Source organism: Cygnus atratus, chromosome 1 (assembly GCF_013377495.2).
Source record: "Cygnus atratus isolate AKBS03 ecotype Queensland, Australia chromosome 1, CAtr_DNAZoo_HiC_assembly, whole genome shotgun sequence".
NCBI lineage: Eukaryota > Metazoa > Chordata > Aves > Anseriformes > Anatidae > Cygnus > Cygnus atratus.
In genome coordinates this window covers 6532391-6549299 of record NC_066362.1, presented here as the reverse complement: position 1 = coordinate 6549299, position 16909 = coordinate 6532391, and the positions used below count along the sequence as shown (strand labels likewise).

The 16909-nt window shown below is 36.8% G+C and overlaps 1 protein-coding gene across 5 annotated transcripts in view; it reads left to right on the top strand.

Annotated features, from left to right (window-relative positions):
- Positions 1-16909, top strand: part of UPF2 (UPF2 regulator of nonsense mediated mRNA decay) — a 63455-nt gene that overhangs the window by 5059 nt on the left and 41487 nt on the right. For 3 of the 5 annotated variants that reach the window (XM_035549500.2, XM_035549501.2, XM_050708265.1), the window contains exons 2-9: positions 470-849; positions 1865-2644; positions 7376-7536; positions 8511-8708; positions 10541-10690; positions 12749-12811; positions 15352-15455; positions 15987-16072. In XM_035549500.2, coding sequence (XP_035405393.1) covers positions 488-849; positions 1865-2644; positions 7376-7536; positions 8511-8708; positions 10541-10690; positions 12749-12811; positions 15352-15455; positions 15987-16072 — 1904 coding nt within the window. In that variant the 5' untranslated portion in view covers positions 470-487. The remainder of the gene's footprint in view (positions 1-469; positions 850-1864; positions 2645-7375; positions 7537-8510; positions 8709-10540; positions 10691-12748; positions 12812-15351; positions 15456-15986; positions 16073-16909) is intronic. The other 2 variants (XM_035549506.2, XM_050708266.1) reach the window with 1 other exon arrangement.

The window sequence follows — 16909 nt, the reverse complement described above, 5'->3', positions numbered from 1 at the left end:
GCAGGTGCATGCTGATGGATCAGGTATTTTTATTTATAAGGTCGGGGTACTTCTCTTTCATCAGTTTTGGATTTTTTGGGGGGATTTTTTTTTTCTTTTTATGTTCCAAGATCATGTATTTCTCAGGCTGTAGAAACTTCAAATGCTTTTACTTCACAGTTCATCCTGAAAAAGTCTTCACAGTATGTTCAGATAACCATTGTCATAATTTAGATTGAGAAATTATCATTATGCTTTCCATCTTATCTTGAGCTAAGCTTTATAATTTGGAAGACTCTGATAAAATGCTTAGTTTTTACCTTCATTAGGTGCGTTCCATAGTTCCAGAAAACTTAGGTGAAGTCTGTAATTTATTCTGATGTATTTTATTCTCACCTTTGTAAGATTTAAATGGGCATGGGCAGGCTGTGAAAGTTGCTTTACTTTATCAACAGCAAGTTAAAAGTACTTATTTTCTTTGATTCTGCAGGTTTGCCCGGGTAACACAATGCCAGCTGAGCGCAAAAAGTCAGCAAGCATGGATGAGAAAGAATCTTCGTTAAATAATAAAGAAAAAGAATTTGGTGAAAGGCGACCAGTGAGCACCAGGGAGAAGCCAAAAGAAGATGTCAAGATTGGCGTGAAGAGAGAGACTTTAAAGATTCCCGAAGACAAAAAGAAAAAACTGGAAGAGGATAAAAGAAAAAAAGAAGACAAGGAGCGGAAGAAGAAAGATGATGATAAAGTGAAGGCAGAAGAAGAGCAAAAGAAGAAAGAAGAGGAAGAAAAAAAGAAACTTGAAGAGGAAGAGAAAAAGAAGCAAGAGGAGGAAGTGAAACGTCAGCAAGAAGAAGCAGCTGCTCAGCTGAAGTAAGCTGTGTTTTTTTTAATGGCTTAACTGTGCCAAATGCTGTAGTCCTGCTATGAGGGTTGGGGACAGAACTATAAAAGATGAACTGTTTGAGTTAATTACAATAAGTTGCGTGTGGTGTTATAAATTGTATGTGCCTGGGCGAGCATGCTCTGATTTTTACGTAGTTTTGAGTTTTCACCTCCTAACCTTTGTTACTTTGGTCTTTCTTACTGGTTTTTAATAGCGTTCTCCATGCAATGATCGTTTAAAAGCACCTGTGCGATAGAATAAAGAGATGGAGACGTGTTAGTGTCATAAAATCGGGAATACAGGTTTTAAGAGTCCACAAACTGTAATAGGAGCAAATGTGCTGTGAGTGATGGCTGCAGTTTTTTTTTACTTCACCGTAGTTGATGGATATCTGGATGGCAAACACAGAATGTAACCTAGCACTTCAGCATGCGATCTTACCAAGATAATGTTTCTCAGTGTGATACCAAAAGGTATTATAGCGTTGAAGATAGCATCTTTAGAAAAAAACAAGTTTCTGGACATTCTCTTGTGTAAAATATAACACTTTTGACGATGGCGGACAGTGGCATAGCCAAATTCTAGTTTGGGCAGATGTATTTCACCTCCTTAAAATTCTCTGTGTAATTTCAATAGTCCAGGAAGAAAAGATTCCCCTTAACAATATACAATAAGCTGTTAAAAGTTTTCTGTCCTCTTCTGTAATAACTTTAAGTCAGTCTGGAGTAAATGGAGTTCAATGTTTATATTTTGCAAGTCTGGTGGGATTAATGTGTTCTGCGTAGAGCTATTCCATTTTGTAACATGTGGGACTTGTTTCTTGGAGCAGTAAACATAAGCAGTGGTTCATGAAGCAGATGCTTTAGCTTTATAGGATTAACTTGTTAAATACCAAAAGGCAGTCTTAAAAGAAACTGAGTTTAGCACTACTGGAAGATTTTGAACTGGATAACCTGAAAGAAAGGCTCTGTAACAAAAGTTACTTCTTTTTCTTTCTCCTAGAGAAAAAGAGGAAGCACATCAGCTCCATCAGGAGGCTTGGGAGCGCCATCAGGCAAGAAAAGAGCTTCGCAGCAAAAACCAGAATGCACCAGACAATCGCCCCGAGGAAAACTTCTTCAGCAGACTAGACTCCAGTCTGAAGAAGAACACAGCTTTTGTTAAGAAGCTAAAAACCATTACAGAGCAACAAAGGGACTCCTTGTCCCATGATTTTAACAGCCTGAATTTAAGCAAATACATTGCAGAAGCAGTAGCTTCGATTGTGGAAGCCAAACTGAAAATCTCGGATGTGAACTGCGCTGTGCACTTGTGTTCCCTCTTCCACCAGCGCTATGCGGATTTTGCTCCCTCGTTACTTCAGGCTTGGAAAAAACATTTCGAAGCAAGGAAAGAAGAGAAGACTCCCAACATTACTAAGTTGAGAACTGATCTGCGTTTCATTGCAGAGTTGACAATAGTTGGGATTTTCACTGACAAGGAAGGTTTGTCTTTAATCTATGAGCAGCTTAAAAATATTATTAACGCTGATCGAGAGTCCCACACTCATGTTTCTGTGGTTATCAGCTTTTGTCGGCACTGTGGAGATGACATTGCTGGTTTGGTACCAAGGAAAGTAAAAACTGTTGCAGAGAAGTTTAACTTGAGCTTTCCTCCTAGTGAGATAATTAGCCCAGAGAAACAACAGCCCTTCCAGAATTTGTTGAAGGAATACTTTACGTCTTTGACCAAACACCTGAAAAGGGACCACAGGGAGCTACAAAATATTGAAAGACAAAACAGGTGACATTTACATGTTGCTTTTCATTTACGGAGGAAAATATAGTTCATTTATGAAATGCCTAGACTTGTTGTGGTATCTGTCACCAAACAAAAGTCTGTTAGGGATGTGTAGAAGATAAGTGTATTATGCTGTATATCCTAAAGTCTGAACTTGCTCTGAACACTTGCACCATCAAGCAAAAAAACCCAGACGCTATCTTTAAAGATGGTAGATGTTGACCTTGAGCTTTAATTCTCTTAACTCTACTTTTTTTGGTGATGCTCCCATAGCAGCTTGAGAGTAATGCTTATTTACCAGCTGGTACAGTCTTTTCCAGTTGGCACAGTCTGATTCCTCCCTTTCCACCCACGCGTGTTTAACGGAGCATATGCCACAAAGTCTTTGGCTTGTTTACTCTTTTTTTAGTGTACCAGTGTTGTCAACGGTAATGAGTATGGAGGAAGGATAAGGTTGGATTGACAAGGTGTCTCCTAGGCTCTGTGCGCAAATAGTCTATATTAAGATGTTGAGGGTATAGTCAATTTCATTCAAATCCTCTTAAATGTGTATACGAAATAAATATTAAAATATTTAAACATTAAAATATTTAAATATCATTGCACTAAATTATTAAACATCATTACAATTTAATATTTATGGATGTTATTTAAATATTAAATATTAAATGGTGTGAGTATACATACCTTTAAGATCTGAATAATTTCTATTACAAGCATAAATATTTTTAAAATAATTACCTGCTTTATTTTTTTTAAAGCATCATGAAATGTCATTATTGGAGCCAGCCTAAAGCCGATTGCTGGTCTTAAAACACGGTAATAGTTACATCCTTCTGGGGGCATTCTAGGTAGAAAGAAATGAAACCTGCGGAGACGCAGGCTTCAGTTAAAATGCTGATCATCAGCACAGAGCCAAACGTATGCTTGGAATACGCTCAAACATTCCCAAATCAAAGCTTTAAACTTCGTCCCGCTGTGCCGATAGGTGTTGTGCTGCAGTCCTGTCCGGTGAGAGCCCAGTGTTGTGTTTCACGGGATCATAAACTGACTTTTGAGCTAGCATTATTTCTCCAGGTTCCTTACTAGAAGGATATTATTGACTTAGCCGTTGTTATTTTTAATATAACCAGTATGAACTTTTATACGTTCACAACTATGATTGGTTTGGGTCACGTTGGTTCTGGCTAGGGTTTCAATGAATGAGCGCTGCAAAAGCTTTATGAAAGGAATTTAAGTAGGAAAAAAATGCCAAGAGATGTTAAGATGATAAAAATGACTGGATGGAGCCCTGGGCAGGCTGGTCTGATCTCTCTGATCCTGCTTTGAAAAGGAGGCTGGGCTAGCGGCCTCTTCGTGTGCCTTCTACTCTGAATTACCCTACAAACTTAGGTGCAGAGCTTTGCTTTGGTGAAAGAATGCAAAGTATCACTTATCACTGGATGAAAATTATTTCTGTGTCTCTGAAGTTTTAAATGTTGATTTTTAGCTGCTTAAAAAAAAGTTGGGGAATAAGTTTTTAAGAAATGAGACGTGGAAAAAAGCTTTCCTGCTGCATTTTATTCCCTTACCTTGCGTATAACGTGCTCGGCATTTGCGTGCTATGGATTTTTAAGGCATGAGGTCAAAGACAGAAATTTGGCTGGTAAGAATCCTGGGAATGCTATAGAAATCTTCATAAATTGGATTTTTGAAAAATGATTGTTGTTTTTTTTAAAGAGGCAATAGTCCTATTGGAAAAAACAGCCCTCTGTGTATTTGAAACCTGATCCACTTTGCTGCTAGCAACAGCTTTTTATCCCGCTGTTAACCCAGAACTGGTGAAGTGAAATGGGAGCGAGCTGTTCCCTCTTGTGCCCAGCAGCCAGTTGTCGGTTTAGGTTATGCTGTGTTGTCAGGTGAGCATCTCCTGAATTCGTCGGTCAGGAGGGGAACTGCCACCGTGAAATAATTCAAGCTGTGCAACCGCGTTAATTGGGAATTAATATTCTACCTCGTGTCCGATATATCACTTAATTAAATTAAATCATTATCGCACACAAAGGTTTCTGCGAAGGGGTAGTTAGGAAAATTGCTTTGAGGTACACTTTAGTATAGAACCTGACAGTTGTCTGGTTTCAGAGCTAAGAGCACAGCAAAATCTGTGCAGGCTGTATTATTGGAAGGAGCCAACTTGATTGCCCAGTTCCACTGGGAGTTTTCACAGGTGGTTGTTAGGCATGGAAGAAAATTCTTAAAACATGCTTAACCTAGACAAAAGGTCTGGTGAACTTGCCTTGTGCTACTTTGCAAAATTCTAAAGAGACATAGAATAAGATTAATTACCCCTCTGCTGTAGTATGTATGCAAAAATGAATTGTGCTTTTTAAGGACTAATTGATATGTTCTAGCTTGAATTTGTTTTGAACATTTGTTTTCTGAGTGGGAAACTAGACTGCAGTTTTACTGTTGTTACGGTGCTTTGCTTTTTTGTTTTTATAATAGCACAGGGTTTCAGTGCTCATGATTATGAGGCTACTGGTATATTTAAAATATATACCTAATGGATGGCTGTCTCCATGGAAAGGTTACGTATTGGCAGTTAACACATTTATTAATCCAGACTGAACTACTGCACTTCAGAAATTGTCCGTGCTAATTTTAACTTGTTAATTGTTTTATTCTCTTTTACAGAACCAGGTAGTGTATATTATAGAGGTGTGCCTTTGTAAGAGGGACAGGAGGTAAACTGCTACTCCTGTTACTGCTTTTTGTTCTCTAGCAAGACATCTATGTCAGGTTACAGTCCCAAGCGGGCACAAGGGATTTTCTTGCTCACACTGTGAATGTGCTGTGTACCCAAATGACTTCTGTTTACTCTTAACGTGGTACTAAAAACCCCAAGATGGATATCCCTGGATTCACATTGCTTAGTCTGTTAGACAGTTTTTATGCTATGAAATGTTTGGGTCTCTTGGTAAGAATGTTACTCTGTATTTACTGCTTAATAAAAGGCTGATGCTAATGTAGTCATCGGCCTTCTGGGGCAAGCTTTGTGCTAGCAGAGATTGCCTTGTTCTATATTTTTGGTTCAAACTCTTGAAGGTTCTTAAGATTTCTTGTTTAAAATCTAGGATATTTGGAATTTCTAGCTTCTCTAGGGACACTACACTGTAAGAGGCTTGTTATTTGTATTTCTTCTTGAAAATGACTTTAGAAATTGTGTAACTCAGTACCGGAGTCACAAGTGTGTTTTTTGATTGTTTTTAGTAAATTACATAAAATGGGCGGTAACTTACTGATACGTATCAAAGTTGCTTTATAGTCCCTGAGTTTCCAAGGAACTTGAAGGGAAAATGTTTTAAGAACTTTCGTGTTAGAAATTAAATGAGAAAATACAAGAACATACATGTGGAGAAAGACAGTGCCTCTATAAAAGTTGGTAAAATTGGCTGTGCCTCTATAAAAGTTGGTAAAATTGACTTCAGATTTTGGTGTTTTCCAACATGATAGATAAACTTAGTTTACTCCCATGTCCTCAGTTCAGCAGTTGAAGTGAATCAGAGCAACCAAATGCAATAGGGAGCAAAAAGGAATCCTTTTAAGTTGAGGCAAAGACTTGCCCTTTGTCAGATGGATTCTGTGAAGTTTTTAGGATTTTAAGATTGGCAAATGCCTTTTCGGTGTTGTTTTTAAGTCAAATAATAAAGAATGTTTAATAATAGCTGTTTCCTTAATTGAAAACAAACAATTGTTAGTTTCAGAAAGCTGCAGATAACCTTTGTGATAGTCTTAAAGTACGGTTGTTACACACCATTTGGAACTTTAGGAGAACTTGTTTTATTTTATGCACTACCCACCTGCCGTAGAAAGAGGCAGACAAAAGTAAATACTTGCGCATGATGTTCTTTTATTAAAAAAAAAAAGTCAATAGTTATAAACTATACTGTCTATTCTTTAAAAACAAATTAACCATTTTTTAAGCAGGTATAAGATGTTGAGTAATATGAGTTGATAAATTGTTGGGCATTAACTGTAGTTAGATGGGTAAGAAATTAAAATTGTACCATTCTGCAGCTCATCCTGAAACTGCCTCAGTGCGCACTCATAAGCAGTGCTTACGCTCTTTCAAACACAAGTTGCTTTTGAAAACAGATTTCAATTTGAAAAATGAGAGTTTAAAATTAGTAGGGGTACTTCTTATGAAAGAAATCAAAGAATAAGTGATAAACATCTTAATTTGGACTGATAGCTTTGAAATAACTTGGTTTGTTGGAGAAACTTATGGGCTTGCTTTCACATACAACTGTTTTGAGCTTCCTTGCAATGATCCTCCACTTAATTATTTGAACAGCAAGGAATTGTATTGTTACAGATGTAAAACAACTTTTTCCAGCTTTTGTGTTAGTTGAATGCTTTACTTTCCAGCACTATGCACCTTTGTAGTACTCTTACAGCATAATCATATTTAAAAAAACAAGGATATTTTATCAGTATCCAGAGAAAAGGCTACCTGAAGGTAGAACTTGGGTGACTGTACTACGTTCAATTATATTGAACTCAATAATTCAATATAGTTTGGGAGGAAGAAACAGCGTTGACCAAATCTTTGCTGTGGCAGTCTAATCTGGGCTATGCCCAGTTCTCTCAGAAGAAAGGTCAGCTTTGTGTAGTAGAGAAATTGGTAGTGGTTCAGCATAGCTTGAGTAGATTTTAAGGAAAAAGGTTGTCTTACTGTAACTTTGATCTTTGTAGGCGCATCCTTCACTCCAAAGGAGAACTGAGTGAAGATCGGCACAAGCAGTATGAGGAATTTGCAATGTCATATCAGAAGCTGTTGGCCAATTCTCAGTCTCTAGCCGATATTCTGGATGAAAATATGCCTGACCTTCCCCAAGACAAACCAACACCTGAGGGTAGGCCATCTTCTAAAGCAAGTAAACAAGATGCTGGACCTGGCTTGGATGTGGTGGGAAAGCTAACTAAACCCTCTTACTGATGAGTTCTTCCCCTTCATTTATTTTGATTTAGGTTTTCCCCCTTTAGGATGTAAAGAAATAAATAATATTGTTTTTTATTAAAGTAGCATGCAGCTGTGACTTGTATATGCTGTGTAGTCACAATAACTTCTCTAGATTGTTTCGGGTAATACAGGAATAAATGGAAAATCAAAATTGTTCCATTTAATATAAAGCTTTTAAAAATATTTAAATTTCTGTATGTTAATTTTATGATCCAATATTCTAAAATGAATTTGAAGTATATTTTATGTCATGAGGTTGTGAGCAGGAACATAGTGTTATGCCAGGTAAGTCGCTAGGTGGCTCTCTGACCTCCTGAGAAGAACAGCATTTAATTTACAAAGCTATTCAACACCTTAATGAATTTGAAGTTTTAGATTAAGAGATGAGGTTGATATCATGAGTGTAACTTTTTTCAGAAGTGATCTTGAGCTTTAAAAAGCTGTATTTCTTGAACGCCTTTAACTTTAAAAGCAAGCTTTTTAAACTTTCTGTTCTTCAAATACAGTTGGGTACGGTTCATCATGCTCAGAGCAATTACTTTTTTAATTTGCCTGAAGTCTATTAATTTTCCTTTCTGATACCACATAATGTGTCTATTGTCCTTACTCCATTTAACTTTCACTCAGTATTGCCTTTTGTTTTTTCTGTCAATACCAAATTAAAAAAATTAAGATAGCTTATTGATATATTCAGATTGGGTTATTAAAAGCACCTTAAAGTATACATTGCTATATTAAAGAGAAAATAATGCTAGTAATAAACAGGCTAACATGTTTCTAAATGTATTTTTAATCTTTAAAGGTGTCTTCCTTACTAAGGTGAGAAAATTGCATAAATAACATTATTACGGTTTCACATTTCTGCAGAACATGGACCCGGTATTGACATTTTCACACCAGGAAAGCCTGGAGAATATGACCTGGAAGGGGGTATTTGGGAAGATGAAGATGCTAGAAACTTCTATGAGAACCTCATCGACTTGAAGGCTTTTGTGCCTGCAATCTTGTTTAAAGATAATGAAAAATGTTCCCAGAGCAAGGATTCCAGCAAGGACGAATCAAGAGGTAGAGTGCTAAACTACAGAATATGTTTTAACACATCTAACAGATGAGCAAAATTGCTGCAAGTAATGAGTCTGTAATGAAATTTATGGTCATCAGGACGTTCCACCAGTTTGGATGAGTTTTTAGGGAAGCGGCTATGTGGGATAGGTATTATCCAAGTTGAATTTAAAGGGGAAAAAAAGCAAATGCAATTTAAAATTAATGGAATTCTAGGTTTTAAAGAATTGTTGATTAACCAATGTGAGTGAATATTAACTCCGTGTGAAACCTGAACGTTCACCACCTTTGAAAAATGTTAGTGTTCACTTTGTTCTTTCACTAAATTGGTAATGATGGCTGTCTCATTATTAAGTTGGATTAAAAGGACTGGATGGTTCCTCACTTCTGATGAGACCCTAGGTTCACAACCAGGCATTGATAAACTTCATTTATAAGGGGACAAAAGTGATATTTGTGATCGCTGGCTCAAAGCGTAATAGAAGATGCACATTTAGATAAGAGCACTGCTTTGGCATTGGGGAATTAAACAAAGACACAGGCTACGTAGTGTCTGATAAATGTATGGTAGGTCAGTGGGTGGGAGTGGAACTTCAGCTTTCTAGCTCACGAAAGTCTTTGGAATTTCTGCTTTCTAAAAGTTCCATGTGAGGGTAAAGAGTTGTTGGAGCAGGTTGCCCAGGAAGATGGGAATCTGTTTCAAGAGATCTTCAAGACAACTAGAAAAAAAATCCCTGAACAATTGGGTGAATGCTGTAGTCAAACCAACTTTGAGCAGAGGATTGAACTAGAGACCTTTGAGGCCTATTCAAAAGTGAGTTGAGTCTGTGATTTGAAATAGGATGCCTGCTTTGAGTCTATTTTTGTATCACTTTTGTGTTATTTCGAATTTGTCATAGTTTTGTTTGAAAAGATTTTCAAGGTAAATACCATTAAAAAAATACTTTTCATGAAGCATAATCTGCAAGTGATGCCTGAACGAGGCCTGAAAGGATTGCAAAATGTTGTAGACAGCAATCTTTTGGAAAAAGATTGGACTAGTTTTATTGTCCAAGAAAAATAGTAGCTATTCCTTTCTGAATCTTCTTCTAGAGATTCGGAGATTTCCCTCGCCTCCCCTCCAGGAGTAATGATTGTAAGATGAGTTGGTCTTCTACGTAGCACATCCATTTTGAAGTATCTTCTTGCAGTTCTGATTTTTGTATTCACTTTTAAGTTGCTTTTTGTTGAGCTGCGTAAAGCACTTTCTCTCTTACCTTACTTTGTCAATTTTGTTATCAGGTGTGGTATGAAGAATATGCAGTGCAAACTCTAAGTTAGAGTTTGTACCTGTCTCTTTTTGAATAATGTTTGCACTTTATCCTCCAAAAACCCAGCGAATGAATACCGTCTTTCTATCTGACCTTGCCAGCATGCAAGATTGTTTTGCTTGTATTTTCCATCTGATGGTTTGACCTTTTTCCGAAGTTTTTGGATTTAGATGGCTACAATTCCAAACATCTTGTTCTGTTTGAATGTGTGTGCGTCATCCATTGAAGTTTCAGGTATAGTTCAGAACATATCAAAGCAGTAAAACTGCTGGCAGTTCTTATCAGAGCCCACTCTGGATAGATAATTGCAGTTTTCAAGTATGCAGGTAAAGCCAGATGAAGGATGGTCAAAGCACTGATACCTAGCAGGTGAGATGGCATAGGCTCAAGAAGTAGGTAGTCTCGTTAAAAGGAATGGGGTGAAGAAACGTAAAAGTACCAACGTAAAAGTACCAACATGAGGCTACCTGTATTCTAATCATGACTACATGTATCTAATCACTTAGTATTTCTATTTTTAAATAGATTCCAAAGATGCCAAAGATAATAAGGATGCACCTGGGAGTGAGGATTTGGAATTGGAGCTGGAGAACTTGGATATTAATGATGATCCCCTGGAATTAGACTGTGGAGATGAGGCGGAAGATCTTACAAAAAAGCTTCTTGATGAACAAGGTAAAAATAATTGGTTTAGGTGTTTTGTTGTTTCCTGCCTTGTTTATGAAGCCTCACAAGTTCAAAGAAATGAGATAAAACAGCTCTAGAGTTGGACTGTTTCAAACTCCTGGAAGAAAAATGGTCAGTGTAATTCTGTATAATACTTCCTTAGTGTTTTCCTAAGCCATACCCTCTTCTTTGGAATCAATTTCTCTTCTTTTCTGCTCTTCTGAGTAGTCACACGATCAGCTTATTAAACTGGTTAAGATACTAAGTTTGTAATAAGCTGCAGGACCTTCACCTTTAGTGAGTTATGATCTGGTCAAGAATCTCAAAACAGTTAGGAGCCTTGGTTCCAGCTTCCTAAAAGGAGATACACAGACGGTCTCCTGGAATCAGTTCAGTGCTCTTAGAAGCAGTTCATTCGGGATTGCTCATAGCTTGCTAGATAGCTCAAAAATACTGAGTCAGTGGACATACAAAGGAATGTGGATATTTCCATCTTGTCATTTTTGAAGGAAGCCTTGACGTGATAGGAGGATAAAGCCTACCCCAAATGTAAAGGCAAAGCCAAGTATGTGACAGCAAGATGCTAGAAGTGAGGGAGGCAAAACAGGAAGTGGGGTGAGAAATAGAAGATGCAGTCTTTGAACAGTTCTAGTTCCTAGGGCATGCAGTGCTGGCTTGAGTAAGTATGTACAGTGGCACTGAAGGGACTGATGGTGCTGCTGATTGTAACAAGAAAGCTGACACGTGTTTTGTCGTGTTAGAAATACTAACCATCAATACTAGTTCCTGTTTGTAAAGAAGCAGTTGACTGAGCATTAAGTATACTCTCATCTGAAAGGTTAGTCTAAAATCTTCTAGAATTAAACTTATTTTTATCGTTGAACAGCCAACCCTTAAAGAAAGTCTTTTACTTTCTTCCATGTGAAAGTAAAGTGATTTGGCTCACAACGTAGGCTTTTTCTTAGTGGAGAACTGCTGCTTCATGATTGTCTTTGCTCATTAGTTTTCTTTCATGAAACATGGAAAATAAGTCTCCTGGCAAATCCTGTACCTTTGTCAAATTTCTGTCACTGACAGGTGGCTTCAGAGGTTAATGATGGAAAGGAAAATAAATGTGACCACTGAATTCTTTTTCTGCTAGAAAACTGGGCTGAAAAGTTAGCAGCATATATTGTTACTCAAAACATGTAAAGAAGCAGTGATTTTTTTTTTGTGGCATTCTGATGCTCTTAGTAGGTATGCAGATATGCAGACTTAAGAGAAATCTGAACTTAGATGTTTCAAGCTCTGATGTTTCCATTTAGTGAATAGGTAGATTTTTTCCATCTCTCCCGAGTAACATTTATTTAAGTTTGAAATTAAGGAAAACTAGGTGTCCTTCAGCTACAAAATATAGCTCTAAATTTTCATACTTACTGAATTTTGTGCATCTGTATCTGAGTAAGTTAGTAATATTTTGCGCAAAGCCAGCAAAGAATGAAACCATTGTATTATGACGCTTAAAAACAGAAGTGTTCTTGGCTGAAGTTATGCCTTTCAGTATAAAAAGAAATGATACGAGGTATAGCAGGATCTTAAATAAAAGGTCTGAGGTGAAGAAAAGTGGCTCTAATTGTGATAATCTGGGAGCGTGGGTTTTATCGCCAAAGGCAATAAGCTAAATTAAAGGGGAAAAAATGAAGGAAAATAGGATAAGTAAGGTAGACAGTCCAGTCAGTTAATACTGTGTGTCTTTTGTTACTTCTGCATTTCCTTCTGGTGGCTAGCTTCTCTTCAGTCTTATCTTCCATGCCCAAATACGAGGGAGATGAGGCGCTTTTCCAAAGCGTGCATTTTCCAAGCAAATTTGTCCTGGTCTAGCATCCTTCACAGCACTTCTATGCTTATTTCTGCACTTCCACAAAGTTGGGGTCTATTGTCAGATAAATTTAAGATATGACATATAAGAGGAAAGTTGATGTTGCTAGTTGAAGAGGATTGTTTACCAGGAATTCAGGTAATTTATTTTGTTTCTCTATTATGTTAACTTTGAGTGAATCTTAATTTTCTTATTTTCAATATGCTCAGGCAAGAGAGAGGGAGCAGATAGCACCGGAGCTGACAGTAGTGACGGAAAACAAGCTGAAAGAAGTGAGTTTTGAGGTTGTTTTTAAAAGAGAAGAGAAAATGGGAAAAAATGAAGATGTGTGAATGGAGACAAAGATGTTAAGTGAGGAATGGCCCGGGTGGAAAATGTCAAGGGTATTGGGAGCAGGGGCACTCTGGTGTTAATACATGTAATCTAGCCTTAGTTTTTGTAAGGTTAGTCAGCAACAGAGAGAACATGTAGAAAGGTGAGTGCTAATTCTCGACCCTGTTACTTGCTACGCTGTTAAGAGAGCTGGGAAAGCTCCTATCGGAAGAGCAGGAATTAAAATTATGTATATTCACACACTCATTAAAATACCTTGTGGAACTGGATGACTTGTGAGACTACATTCTGTGCACAATCTTAAAATGTGGTAATGAGAGACCGGAACTCATAGGATCAAAGTGAGAAACAAGAGCAGAACCCTTTTTTTGCATTAATTGCATACTTAGAATAGTTGTTTGCCCTAAAGAAGGAAGCCCTGACCTTTTCCTATCGCTGTCAAATTCTTGATTATCATTATTTCAGTCTTAAGTCATACTTAAGGTACTACAAAAGATCCTTTCCACTTAGAATGTAAACAGGTACTGCAATGAGAAAGAAATGCAGAAATATGATGTGAGAATATCTGTAGATTCTACAGTTGGGGGGGGAAACTAGTGAAGGAATAGATATATTTGGGAAATCTTGAAATTGTGTGGTATTAGGGCCTTCTGAAAGATTATCTTGAAAAGTGACTGGATGGGTGAGGACTCTTACTTTAAGAGCACAGAATCAGTTTGAACAGAAAAGTGAAATGAGGCAACAAACAGCAGTAGTGGGAGAAGGGGAAGATAGGACCATTCAAAGGAGACAGGAAAGTATAGCTGTAAGTGTCTAGAAGGAAAAATATATATCTTTAAAAACTTGCTAGTAAAATCTTTCTGGATCAAGAGCTCTACTGCATTCATCCTAGTGAACTCTGTGTCATGAGAGTCAGAGTTCCATTAAACATTAAAACTTGAGAGACCTCTTGTCTGAGCATCTGGAAAATCTTCATTTTTTTCTTTTTTTTCCCCCTCCTTTCTTAATGAACCCTTCTCTTGTTCTTGCAACTTCTGATTCTCTGTGGAAGAGAAGAGTCAATGGCAGCTGCTTTAATCTCTAGCATCTTTAAGATGAGGTAGCTGAAAATATTCCTTGGAACAATTCTTATTTTTTGTCTACCTAAGCTCAATTCCCATTCATTTCCAAAAACAAGAAAAAACATCTTACAACGCAGCATCTTAGTTTTCTCTTTGCCTTTCAGTAACTTGAAAAAGGAGCTTCAGTCTCTGCTAGTTTGTCTTTACAGCCTACACAGTAAGATAAAGAACTTTATTGGGTATTTTGTAGGTTGTTTTTTTTTTTTTTGCATGTGATTTCTCCCCCCACCCATGCTCTGCTTTTTGAAGTCTGTATGTCTCTGTTTTCCTCTGAAGTACCTCCTGTGCACTCATGTTATTGCTGGAAGTCCTTGAACTGAAAGGAGACAAATTCACGTGTTCCCTTTTTCAGAAAGCAGTGTTCTTTTGCATCACTTTGGCCAAGGAAGGGTTCTTTCAAGGGTTTGTTCCAACTCATTGTTCTGGCTCATATTGTGCTAAAGAGCAAACTAGACTCTTCTCTAGGACTTCAATAAAAATCTGGATTTTTTTTTTTTTGAAGCATACCACTTTTCTGCAATTAGAGGGTAGCTGTAGGGGAATTGGTCTGGTGAGATCAGTTGATGTCAGAAAACTTGAATTTCAGTGGTAAAGTTGTCCTGTGTTCTTTCACTTCAGTAGTGTTCCTGACTCGATCAGTAGATACAGATCACTGTCACTGTTTCCTGTTGCAAAATACACTGAGCCATTTGCTTGAAAAACAAGTTGTCGCTTGCCTTGCAACTGCTGCAAGATCAAACCTCCATCTTTGGCACTTTGTGGTTCTGTACTCTGGTTTCTGTATAGGTGGAGGAATAAAGTTGGCCTGCTCTAGCTTTTGCAGTCTCAGATGGCCTTAATGTTTTTTTCTTGCTCAAAAAAAAAAAATCTATTTTTCATTCAGGGAAACATGCATAAAAAGTAAAATCTATGATTGCAGTAAGTTTTTGCTGTACTGTTTTCCCCCACATCCAGGCTTTCTTATGGTCTTCATTTTATTGCCTAAAGAAATTACCTAGTTTTCTAGGAATATGTACTTGTTGTTGCTCCCAACAGTATAAATTAGGAGGTAGGGAACATTTGATTCATTGTTCATTCATTTATTATGAATTCATCAATAGGAAGATAAGTTTTAAAGGTGATCTTTTGGACAATTGTTGGCATAAACAATGAGTGTATCAGTCAATGGATTTATATTTTGGTCATTAAAAATTAATTCTTGTGTTCGTCTTTGTCTCATTTTTTGGAATCTGTAGAATCTGTAGTTAAATATTTAACTATTGACCATTACAAATGTACTGAGCTTGGAGAATGTGTTAGTAAATCACTATATTTTGTAGCTTAAAAATGTGTCCTGCTTGTTTATTTCACTCTGTTAGAACAAGAAGATGAAGAAGCCAGTACTGGATCTCATTTAAAACTTATAGTAGATGCTTTTCTTCAGCAGCTTCCAAACTGTGTCAACAGAGACCTCATAGACAAGGTATAGTCATAGTTTTTTTTTTTTTTCTTCTCTTAAAATCATATAATGATACATCAGATTGATTGGTAATAAAAACTGAAGCTTTGGAGTCTAGCAGTAGCTGCATTCATTTTTAACCTGGTGGAAATATTCTTCTCCCATTTAGTAAGCTGTTGCCTAAATATCATTGGTTTCATCTGCCCATTCTCTTATATTTGCTCTAAAAGAGGTAGACCTGTCTTTTCTCCTTCCATTAACTCCCTGACAAATTACTCCTCTTCTATCTGAAGCTGCTTCTTTGTGTTGATCTGAAGAATTGGTCTGTATTCTTGTAAATGTACGTGTTTTCCAACTATGTCTGTTCAAGACAGAAATGGAGATTTTTGTTTATTTTTGTTTTTAAAACAGTTGCATGTAACAAGCATGGTTCTGTAAATGAAAAAGCATGCTACACTGCATAATATATATATATATATATATATATATATTAAAAAAAAAAAGACCACCCCGTTATTTAAAGGTGAAGTATTATTTTGACTTTTCTCTTTATAGGCAGCCATGGATTTTTGCATGAATATGAATACAAAAGCCAACAGAAGAAAACTAGTGAGAGCCCTTTTCATAGTTCCTAGGCAAAGGTAAGAACTGGAGGCAAGAAATCTGGATCCACTCTTTAGTTACTTAACATAAATATTATTTATTATTATATAACATAAATATTTTTTTAACATAAAAATTTTTTTTAACTGTTTAAATTAATGAAAGCCATTGCACATTCCAAGTCATTTTTTGGCTATGTTTACTCCTGATGTGCTCTTCTGGAGTGATTTTATGGTAGAGCACCACAGAAATATTTAAGATTAATGAACAATTCACCAAAATATTTTGCCATATCATTATAGAATTTGTTTAGATAGCTTCTCTTGTTTGGTGCTTGTGCATTTATAGTGGATCTTCTCATGACTTTTGTGGTTTTTTAACCATGCAAGTAACAGTGAAACTTATCAAAGGGAGGAGGATGTGTTGGAGAACTTGTGCTCTAATTATTGACAGGCTCTTATATAAAAATACACAAAGTAGTTTAGGAAGGAAGATTTCTTGTAATTTGTTAATTCTGGTATAATACATAACCATTATAGCCATTTAACTTCTGGAACAGACTTGGTTTGAAGCCAGCCAGCTTAGAGGAATCAAACACAACAGTTTGTGAATGACCTCTTCCCTCCATGTAGATTTGTCCATGAAGAATTTTGGCATTTTTTTCTTGGATGTATCTTTGTATAAGATAGGCGTTTGCAGGAAGATCCTTACTTACAGAAATCAAGGAAAACATTGAGATAAAATCGTTAAATTCATTAGAATAATATTTCTTTACTCTTAACTTCTACCTTAAATAGGTGCAGCTTATGTAAGTGCAATTATGGAGGAGTCACTTTTCTTGCTCCACCTTGTCCTGTTTCTCTACAGAGGTTGTT